Genomic DNA, 11,844 nt, shown 5'->3' with positions numbered 1-11,844 from the left:
GCCATCCTGTATGGTGTCCTTGATATAGGTGCTGTTCCCGGAGCTAAATCAATTTTAAAAGCTATTTCCCGTTCCGGGGGTAAAGACTCCAATTCTTCAGGAAAAACATCGGAAAATTCTTTCACCACCGGTGTGTCTTCCAGATTCACCTTATCGCTAAGGGTATTAATAAGAAAAGCCAAATACCCTTGAGCTCCTTTACTTAACAATTTTCTAGCCCGAATTCCCGAAATAAGTGCAGACGAGGCTAACTTACCCCTTACATCCAGTAGAGCATGGCTTATATAATAATCACTTATCAGGTTCAAGTATTACATATCACACCAATCCAACCTATCAAATAGTCATGGTCCAATAGGGAATTAATCGCGTAATCAGATAAAACAGGCAAAAGGCTTGAAGTCGGACATAAAGTCCCAGACATTTGGAAGAAATTCAGGATATAGCGAAGCTTCAAATCAAAAGTTCATCCCTGGTGGTGCTGGACAACACAACAAGCAATGCCCCACCAGAGAGTTTCAGTTCAACCGCTACAGAAGAGTAGTAGCCGGTCTACAACCACACCAGTACGAATAAGTTCAAGAGTAGGGTCAAAGCAGAGCCAAATACTTCAGGTTCATGGTGCATGAGTACGAACAAAAGTATAAGTTCAAGTTCAAGTGCAAGTTCAAGTTCAAATTCAAGGGTCATGAGTACGAGTAAGAACACACTGGCCTAACCTCTGTCCAGCAATTCACATTCTTAAACAGTCACAAAATTCAAGTCCACATTCCATATATTCAGTCAAATTAGGTCCATTGAGGATACGCAAGAGCACACTAGCCTAAACAGGTTCAAGTCTCAAGTAAGCTCAGTCTAATCGGTTTCAGGCAGTTCGAGTTCTCTTACCAACCCACTGCAATACTTTCGGAGTTCAAACTTCCTAAGATTGAAATACTGGCACAGAACCAATCATAACATATGTTGCGCACAAGAAAAGCTCACCAAGTTTCTAGCTAGGTTAATCCATTATACACTAGTAGATCGGAGCTTCGGGTTTATGTTCGATTCATATTCGGTACTAGGGACCTATTAAATTATATGAAACTGTCTATCAATTTGTCTCACAAGTACAGGGTTGTCTAAGCCCTCGGTCACGGTCCCCTTTTCTCGTTCCTGCTACCCTACTTAAGAAAAGTCTATAAGCACAGGAAAAGGCATAGCTAAGCATAAAGAGCACATTGCGTATACAAGTTGCAACACATTTAAAATCAGGTCATGATTCGTTACATGTATCAAAAGTTATAACACGGTTAGAAGTTACAAAACAAGACCAATATGTCCAATATTGCACATAGGCAATTAAGTGCTACAAAAATATAGAAGTACATACAAGCAGGATACAAAAGGCCTCACAGCGTGCACTACCCCTTTCTAAGTCCATAGTTAACCCAAAGGGTCCAGACATCACTAATTTCAATCAGATCACACGCCTTTACGAAATTAGATCCAATAAAGCCATAACGCAAGCTAAAACCAAGATTATCCATTCGAAGTTCAAAATCTTTAATAACCAGCCACCAGTCGGAACACCATCATCTCCAAAATAACCAGTCTTAGGGTTTTGTAATTAAAGTTTCAAGCTCCAAGTTCAAACCCAAGAATAAGTACAACTTACTACCTTACGTGTCGAATGGAAACCAAATCAATTCACACTAACTTGTACTCTTGAATGCAGTTGCTCTCTATATCTCAAAGTTGCCTCAGTCCGTACATTTAAAATTGGCTCACTCTTCTTGAAAGTCAAGAATTTTAAAACATAAGAAGAGTATTTCAAGTAATCAAAAATCTTATCAAGTTCAGGATTCACATTATTAAACATAAGCTTGCCATTCTTTCGAAAACTCAGGATATATAGATATATTTTTCTTCGTGTAAAGCATGGACAAATTCAAGTGTGAGATTACACCAATATACAATCAAGGGGGAAAACTTAGTTTAGAAAATGTTAATCTTGTATTAACCCATCATATACAAAGTTCAACAACTCATTAGTTATTCACAAATTTTCAAATGTGAAATTCAAGTAAAACTCACCCTTTTACCAAAATCGGAAAATTACACATATTTAAAGCACATATATCTTACTTCCACTCATCGCTTACAAATAAAACTAGTACATCCTAGTTTTTCTTTAAATTTTCAAAGCAGAATATCTTTAGAAGATATGTGGGCGAAAAATACATTTTATTCCTTTGTACTTTTATCTTGGTTCAAAATCATCACACATGGAGTTTGACTATCAAATCTCGGTCTCTTACCCTCCATAGCCAGTACTAATAATTATCTCAATTCTTTCCACACTTACAAATATAATGATAATTCAAATTCATCCAATCTTTCACTACAAATCTCTCATCCCATATCTTCCTTCAATATAACATCACCTAATTCCTCAGTTTCTTCTGCAAGTCCCAAATAAGAACTCCCAAATAATAAATTTCTTTAACCCCTAAGATACAATAGATCCTTGTCACATAATATCCAAATTAATCCCACAGTCAGGCATCCTAAACTTTAAGCCTAGGATACGCTACAGAGATCTGAAGCCTAAGCTCTGATACCAACTGTGACGCCCCACATCTCCCTAAGGCGGACCAAAGGGTATCCGCGGACGCCTGCCCAGCTCACGCCAGGACTCAAGCAAATCCATTCAATTTAAAATCAAACTAATCACTTCGATGAGAGAAACATGAACACAATCATGCGGAAGCGTTCAAGCTTAATAAGTCACTTAATTTATAACTAGTACATCGGGTAATCATGAAACGACTTAAATTCAAAATACACATCAGGGCCCAAACTTTTCAAGTTTACAATTTCCAAAAGTACAACCCAAACCAGGGCCTAGTCAAAATATATAACAGGAGACTTAACAAAATTCAACGGATGGTTTCTCCAAGAGTCGGTCCTGTTAAGAAACAAACTATAGTAGCTACGTCGTAGGCCAGAAACACACATGCAAGCACTTAGTCAAATAACAACCCATTTATTAAATAAACCATGTCTTTTTATACAATTATTATTCAAACAAAAGTAAAATCAGAACAATATCAAGATATAGTACTCTCAGAGCTAATACATCATATCTACCTGTCATTCGTTTATATACCTTCCGCATTGACCTCTGTCAACCGTGGTCGGTATTTCCATTTCCGTAGATCCCACTACTTTCCTCCGGTCCCCTTACACTCAAGCCACAAAGCTATTATTGGCGAGTACTCTACAGATGCAAGCAAGACCTCTAGCGGTCTTATAATCTCAATGCGCCCAATTCCCGACCAACCCATTACGCCGGTTCAAGTTCGGCCTATGAGTGTTGGCGCTTCCCATAATTTTTGAAACGAGGAGTTCCCTCCCACACACAAAGCATTCATGACAACATTGCATTTCATTATTCATTCAAAGGCATTCATTCATTCTATTGAAATTTAACGAGTGCATAAAGTACCACACCCGCCCTTATTTTTAAAACTCACAAATACCACAATTAACAGTATCAAAATTCACACACTTGACACTTCACAGCAATTCACAGAATTATTTTCGGAAGTCAGTTCCCGGTGGTCCTCTTGAAGGTTCCTGACCTGCAATTAATATATAATCACCAATAACCATTAATCTAGAAGATGTACACTGTACAATCTAAATTATTTTTGCAAAAGAACCTCAATACACGTAATCAACGTTCACTTGTTTATTAGTATAATTTATTTGAGTTTTTTATCAAAAAATGACAAAAACGTTTAAGAATATAAGATAAGATTTTTGAAAAATCTATTTTCTTGGATTGAAAATTTTCCTTTATTGATAATCTTTGATAAAATCCGTAACATCGTCGATATAAGTCGGAGATTTGAAAACTCTATAACGTTGGAAACCTCTTAAGAAGTACTATAAGTTCTAGAAACACTTTTCACGATCGGTGAAAAAATGATCAAAATGGCTTGAGACGCAGCTTCGTTTACAAGCAGAATGAAGTTTTTTTGCACATTTGAAATTCGACGATTCACACGTTGCAACCGGCCTCTGAAATTTTCAGCTCAATTAGTGTTGCAGGAAGTATGACAAACAAGCAATCAGATCGAGTTCGTAGTACCGATACCTGCCCGAAGTTGGGAATTCAGACGATGAAATTTTCCAGATTTAACCTTGAACTTTAGTATTCAATTTGAGTATCAAAGACTTGATCTCACCAAATTGGCAGTATTTCCATACTATATGGAAGTATCTCTCTATCATTTCGGGGAAAAATACTCGCAGTGTTAATGAGCCCAACGAGTTCAAAATTCCTCAGCATCTCTGCTTTGACGTTTTCTTTTCCGATTTTCCCAATCGTTTAACCAGAAAGTTAGTTCCAACCTGTTCTTTGTAAATAGGTCTAAATACACCATAATATCTTTGTAGTTTAATATCAAAAACATAACTAACAATTCCTACAAGATTGGTTCCCAAAAACCAGTCCAAACATCAGGTTTTCCAAAGGACAGTCAAGTTCTGGTCACAAATCATCTATATGCTCGAATCGAGCATGCTTACGCCGTTGGAAATACCATTATAGTTAAAATTCATAGAAGAAATCGTTGTACTCAATCTAGTCTTTAATAATGACAGTTTGTTGTACCATGGTTTAAGGTACTTGCCTCTTGCTGAAACTATGACTCGCTATTTCATAAAACTTATGGAACCCATTGTAATATAGGACTGCATTGGTACTATTGATGGAACCCATGTCTCGACTAGTGTGGCAAGAAAGAAATATGATGCCTTTCGTAACAGGAAGGACACTTTCTCACAAAATGTTCTAGTTGCATGTGATCACGATATGAGATTCGTATACGTTAAGGTTGGTTGGAAAAGTAGTGCCCATGATAGGCGTATGTTGATGGATGCTGCAGTCTTTTCTATGCCACCGATTGGTAAATATTATGTAGTTGATGCAGTATATAGATATATGCCATTTTTTATGGCCCCTTTCAAGAGTGGTCCAGGTGAGAGATCACAAACTGCGCAGAAGGGATTGTTCATTTGCCGTCGTGCTTCAGTTAGAAATGTGATAGAAAGAACATTTAGGGTATGGAAAATGTGATTTAAAATTTTGAAAGGTCCTATGAAAAACTACCCTATTGAGGCACAGAAAAATATTGTACTGACTTGCTATGTACTACACAATTTCATCAGAAAGATAAAATCGTATGACCAATACTTCATGGATTCAAATGCTGCCTCTAATATGGATGCCGGAGGTGCTGAGAGAGCTCAAGTGACGCGATGCCAAAATCGTTACATGAATAGAAACAATTGCGGAATGCAATGACTGATTATATGTGGCTTCATCGAAATGAGTAGTCTATGGGGTGCCTATACAAATTTCCATGCTGAATAGTTGATTGCCACTTATCGTAGACCAATTTTTTTGTATCATATGTTTTTTGTTTGTTGGTTAAATATTTGATTTTGAAAAGGACATATATTTGAGCCATTGGATTTAAAAAATGTACTAAATTCTTTGCCACTTCAATGACTACCCAATAATTTGTGCAACGTCGCTACAAGTGTCCTTAGGTATGTTCACAATTAAATAATTTCAACAATTATTTGATATTGCAAATAATTGTAAAATATATGAAAAATTACAATAAATATTGTATCAACAAGTGGGAAAAAAAATTTTACTACAGTAAAATTTTTAAAAAACTCTCACAACATAGGAAGGTTTTTTTTTTACAGATTTCTATGGTACACTGCAGCAAAGTTTTAGATAGATTCTCAAAAAACTCACTTGCCAAATAGGGTTGTAGTCTTGGACAGTGATAAAGCCAGGACTCTAAGTCAGGGGTGTAATGTACAACTATCATTGTCTGATGTGATAACACAGCTTGATAGATGTATTGTTACATGTATCATTAAATCTAATTTTGTGACTTTAATTTAACAATAAGAACATTTTACTTATTTGACTTAGGAACATAAAAAATCTAGAAAAAAATTTTAAAAAAGTATTTCTTATTTATCTTAAATTACTATGCAGAAAGCCCACGCAACGCATGGGAATTTAGCTTTATGCATGGAAATTTAGAGCCTATTGTTGAAGGTTGTTAGTAATTATTTTTAAAAGTTTTGCATTATTGGCTTTACACATAGGATGAGAAAATTAGAAAAGGTGAGAAAATAAGAACATTTTACTTATTTGAGTTAGGAACATAAAAATTCTAGAAAAAAATTTTAAAAAGGTATTTCTTATTTATCTTAAATTACTATGCAGAATGCCCACACAATGCATGGGAATTTAGAGCCTATTGTTGAAGGTTGTTAGTAATTATTTTTAAAAGTTTTGCATTATTGGCTTTATACATAGGATGAGAAAATTAGAAAAGGTGAAAGTTTATAATATGAGAAGATGGAATCGTTAGTTTACAATAATGAAGAAGCCTATTGCATTGGAGATGTAGTATTTTTCTATGGAATTCAAAAGATTTGTCAAAAATTCTGTCTTTGTCATAAATGGTTGCTTCAATTTTTTCCCCAGGACATTTTGATATGTAATGCGTAAGAATATTGTTTAACAGAAACAAATTGTTATAGTAAAAGTAAAGAAAGATATGTTGAAAGGAATTTGAGAATTGATTACTTGATCATTGGGAACACTAATTTTTTTTATAGCGGTTTCTATCCTTTGAGAATCAGGCTGTGTGTTTTTTGACCATTTCAATAATAGTAGTCCAGTTGCAAGTTTGAAATTGTATCGTTGACAACTGAAGCAAGTTCAAGCTTTTTTTTTAAGACACATAAATTTTATTTTATGAGCTTTATAGGTGACTATAAAGAATGCAAAAATGGAAAAGATAAAGTTATTAAACTTTTTTTGCTCAGCTTGCGGGCCTTTTTTGTGCATGGATCGACAAATATTGAAAAGACAAGTGGTGAACAAGAAGATTAGGAGCTCATGAAGCAAAGATTAATCATGACTTGTGATTACAGCAGAAGAGGAAGGGAAGATTATTGAAAAGTTAGAAGTTAAAAACAAAATTCAACCAAAGGAAAGATCTGACAAAAATTGATCTGAAATGTACGAAAAAAGGTCCTGCAAGAATATGTATATTTTTATCTTATATAGTATGAGTTACTATAGTTTGCAACTATGAAATTTACAATTGAAGTGAACTAAAGGCTATAGTAGAATGGTTACTTGAAGTTTGGTTTGAAGATAGATCTTGGCAAAATTACAAGCAGTTGATCATTTGTCAGCTTTATAAATTATTATCTGTAAGCAAGGAATTCATGTGGAAGAATTGGATGTGGCTTGTGAAAGTAGGAGACTTTAAAAGAGGAAGAAGAAAGGTGTGGCATTGATAAGTAGTAGGAAAAATTGAAGAATGAGGAAGGAAAATGGATTAGTGGGTTATTAAGTAGAAATAAGTATTCGTTGTGGGTTGTACATTGACATTATTATAGATTCAGTATCTTAATACAATTGATGAAACGGAAGTATTAAAAGAATGGTTTGGGAAAACTGAATCAATTGTCCTCATGTTACATGGATTATTCAGATTTAACAATTTGAAAATACCTATCAATGGAATACTTTAATAGTAAAAAATTAGAAATAGCTAAAAGTGATTGCTTAGACATTAAAAAGCACTTTAACTACAACTAATAAAACCTCTTCCTTCTCAAGCATTTTTAAGGCTTTCAATGGGCATTTAAGACAACACAGCAAAAATAAGGCTCACATGATTTGTACCCACTACTAAAGAGAGGATTGAAATAAACTCACATGTCCAAAATGCCTATAAGCTGAAAATAATGTAAGGGCATTTACAAAACAACAACAAAGCCGAGGTTATCCAATCTTGTACCTAAAGGTCAATCTTCACTCCAAATAATTCCACATTCCCAGAATATCCCATCCATGCGGTTGAAATTCAAAGTCCCCTTTGACCAAAACTCATTCTGATACAATATAAGGAAGCACACATTTTCTGACATTTTTTTCATCTCACATATTTCACATAAAAAATTGCTATAGTAAAGAAAAATTTTCAAATAACTTTCAATCCAAATGAATCAATTACTATATACAGGCACGGATTTAAGGGGGGGCTGGTGGGGGCTTAAGCCCCCCCCAAGCCGCCGGAAAACCCCTATATATAGGGGATTCCGGCGGCCAGCCCAGTCTACCTGCCATTGTACTAGTGCTAATTCTAGTAGATGATATGTTGGGTAAAGTCGTCATAAAGTGTAGTTGAAATCAACCCAATAGGAGTTAGTCATACTGAACAAGACTTTTAAGTTGTATATCTTGTTCTCGGTAAGCATTCAACATGTTCATTAAGGGTTAAGTCATGAAAATTAAAGATATATACTAAATCTTGTTAGTACTTAGTTACTAGAGTTTTTCTTTAAGAAAAACGTGTATACACCGGTCGAATTTTCTCATTGAGGGCAATTTAAAAGTGATTGAAAGACAATTTTTGGACATAATCAAATGGTAGTGCGGGGATCGGGAGCCACCGCTATCACTAGTACCAATTGTACCATGAAAAGTATATATTAATTAATACAAGAGATAAAAACACTAAAATGATGAAATCAATATACTAAAACAATAACGTGCAAAAATATTACAATTCTTTTTGTTCATTAAAAATTGTATCCCTGAATCTTCATTTTTTTTATAAGGGCAGAGGTGATATTTAAGAAATTGGGAGAGAAAAGAATGATTGAAATTTAGGATCTCTAAATCTTGATATCTCTTCTTTTTTTTTTTTTTTTTCAATCGATAACAAAATCTTGATATCTCAACCTTAGCAATTATACCAAAATATCCCTCGGTCAACTACGTCCATCTGAATTCAAAAACGTTTATGAGTTTGTTTTTGCATTGCACCTGATGAAGTATTTATTGGGAATCACAAATGACTTGTCACTTGTTTTGCAACAAAGGGATCAAAATATTGTCCAAGCCATGAGTTTGATTGATACTATGAAATCTCAATTGCAAGACTTTAGGGAAGAGGGATGGCAAATAATTTTAGATGAAGTCAACAATTTTTGTGAGTTGAATATGATTCCCGTGATTGATATGGAAGACAGTATAGCAATCCGTGGCAATGCCAGGCGCAGTCGCAGAGGTCAAACCATCACTAATTTTCATCATTATCGCATGGAAATTTTTTGTGAGGTATTATTTTTGAAATTATTATTTCATTACATTTGTTACTTGTTAGCAGATTTTCTTAGTTATTAATTTTATTATTGTTGTGATGTCAGGTTGTTGATTTAATTATACAAGAGATGAATAATCGTTTCTCGGAAGTTAGCACGGAATTGCTTAGTTACATAGCATGTCTTGATCCAAAAAGTTCTTTCTCTCAATTCAATGTGCAGAAACTACTCCGTCTTGCTGATTTATATCCTGAAGACTTCTCAAGTAACGATTATTTATATCTTGAGTCTCAACTTCGAAATTATATTTATAATGTGCAACGCGATCCTCAATTTTCAGAAGTTGGAGATTTGGGAAGTCTTGCTCAACAAATGGTTAAAACTGGTAAAAATACAGTTTTTCCATTGGTTTATTGTTTGATCCAGTTGGCATTAGTTCTACCAGTTGCGACTGCTTCTGTTGAAAGAGTATTTTCTGCAATGAATATTGTCAAGACTGATTTGCGCAACAAAATGGGAGACGAGTGGATGAATGACTGTCTGGTTGTATACATCGAGAAGGATATTTTTGCAACAATTGAAAATGAGCAAATATTGCAGCGTTTTCAACGGATGAAGACTCGCAGAATGCAATTGCCTCCTCTTCGTTATTCGAGTGCAACAACTACCAATACTTCAAGTGTTAATCAATAACAAATTTTTGGGTATGTATAATTATATGTTTTTATTATTTTTATAATTATTGATTCTAAATTTTACTTATTAAATATATTTATTTCGTCACAAAAAAAATTTTTTAATACACTTCAGCCCCCCCAAAAATAAATTTCTGGCTCCGTCCCTGACTATATAACTTGAAGTAGGCCTAAGAGTCTAACAAAAGATAATCATTATGATATTTTAATAGTTAAGGGGGCAATGCAACTATAAAAGGTAACTGTACAAAATTTTTGGGAAGAGGGGGGGAAGGGACAAATATAATGTGATTCAAAAATTCCTCAAATTTTCTAAAGCTATTCTGTGATTTTACCAAAGTTGGGGCCAAAGGGGGGAGGGGGGGGGAGGGGCAACTTCCCATCCTCAACTCTATGTGGCTCCGCCACTTGTATTGGAGCTTGGAAGAGTAAGAGCAAATGACCTAAATAGTTCCTCAACTATTTTGTTAAAGTCAAAATAGTCCATAAACTTTATTCTTTATCAACTTAACCCCTTTAAATAATTTGTTGTAGACTCAGCAGGGTCTTTATTTTGTTGGACTAGACAATTAGTAAGATTTCTTTATCGATGACTTGTCAAAGTGAGGGCAACAGGAAAGTCACCTAAAACCCTTCTTAGAATTAAAAAAAAATCAGATTTAATCAGGCAAATTACGAACAAGGTAGATCCAATTGACAGTAAAAAAATTGGAGTTTTTTTAATAAAAAAAAATTTTGCTAAAACAAAAGCCCTAATTTTTTGCTGTTGATCTCATTCAATTTCTTTGCAACTTATCCAACTAAATCTAGTATTATAAATTTTATGGAAGGGTTGTAGATAGTTTTCCTATTTTGCCTCCACTTTGACTAGTCATCAATGGAAAAATATCACTAATTGGGTATAGTCAAATAAGAAATTGATTGGCTATAAGAAAACAGTTGAAGGGTTGAATTGGCTAAAAAATAAAGTTGAGAGACCATTTTTAATTTATTGAAATAGTTGAGCGACTATTTAATTTATTTGCTTGTCTTAGAATCAAAGTGGAGAATAATTTGAGAATTGTTTTTGAAATGCTGTCCATGCGCTTTTAATCAATGAATCAAGTTAATAAATTTGGGTTACATTCAAATCCAATCTAACAAATAAAGTAGAATTCCTAACAAAAGCTATGAAAATCAAAAGGAGAGAGCGAAAATGTTACCATATTGAACCAATTCTTCATCTTTTCATGCAACAAGGGGAAAAAAATAAGATATCAATATGTATGTGACTCAAAGATCATATTCAAATCTCCTTATCCATCTATTATTGTCTGCAAAATAGTGAAAATAAAAAAAAAACAATGAACGGATAGTAGTCATGAATTTATGATTAGAAGCACAGAGAGAGAGAGAGAAGAAAGTTTTGTAGAAACCATGAAGGGTTGGGGCGAAGGAGAGAATAAAGATAGAGGAATGGTGCTAAAAAAAAAAAAAGATAGACGAATTGTAATTACTTCTATGACATTTCTCTTTGTGTTGCCTATAGTAGGTGTGGGCAGAAAGATGAACTAAACTAATTGATACTCAAATTGAGTTCGATTTGGTAAGAGTTCATTTGAATTTGGTTTGTCAACTAGCCAAGCCAAGGTTGAACAATGATTTATGTTCGATAATTTTCAAATTCAATAAAAAAAAAAACTCGTTCAAATTCGGTTCAACAAATAAACAAATCAAATTTGAATAAAATTTCAAAATTATTGAAATAATCAAACAAGTTTGAACACTATGATGTTTGATTAGACTCGTTTACACCCTTAAGTAGGTGAAGTTAGATGGATTCCAAAGAAGTAAGGTCAATCCACGGTTTTGAAAATTAGAGAAACTAAAATACCTCCAATCTTACTATTTCAATTCAGTCATTAAAAAGAGAAGATATGTACCAACTTATCAAGTATAATTA

At 34.1% G+C, this 11,844-nt stretch overlaps 1 protein-coding gene across 1 annotated transcript; it reads left to right on the top strand.

The window, feature by feature from the left end:
- The first annotated feature begins 9,007 nt into the window (after positions 1 to 9,007).
- On the top strand, positions 9,008 to 9,900 carry LOC113755183. Its single transcript, XM_027299241.1, has 2 exons — positions 9,008 to 9,223; positions 9,313 to 9,900. Exons 1-2 carry the CDS (start codon positions 9,008 to 9,010, stop codon positions 9,898 to 9,900), a joined length of 804 nt encoding a protein of 267 aa, XP_027155042.1.
- The last annotated feature ends 1,944 nt before the right edge of the window (positions 9,901 to 11,844 follow it).

Source organism: Coffea eugenioides, unplaced genomic scaffold, assembly GCF_003713205.1.
Source record: "Coffea eugenioides isolate CCC68of unplaced genomic scaffold, Ceug_1.0 ScVebR1_1285;HRSCAF=2110, whole genome shotgun sequence".
NCBI lineage: Eukaryota > Viridiplantae > Streptophyta > Magnoliopsida > Gentianales > Rubiaceae > Coffea > Coffea eugenioides.
Note: the sequence above shows the minus strand (reverse complement) of the source record. Positions and strands in the feature narration are given on the sequence as shown.

What these genes read in the sequence shown, in the direction of transcription:
- LOC113755183 (XM_027299241.1), top strand. Translation starts at nt 9,008, where the DNA reads ATGAGTTTGATTGATACTATGAAATCTCAATTGCAAGACTTTAGGGAA. An exon ending in GCATGGAAATTTTTTGTGAG is followed by an intron (nt 9,224 to 9,312) that starts GTATTATTTTTG and finishes TTGTGATGTCAG; the next exon opens with GTTGTTGATTTAATTATACA.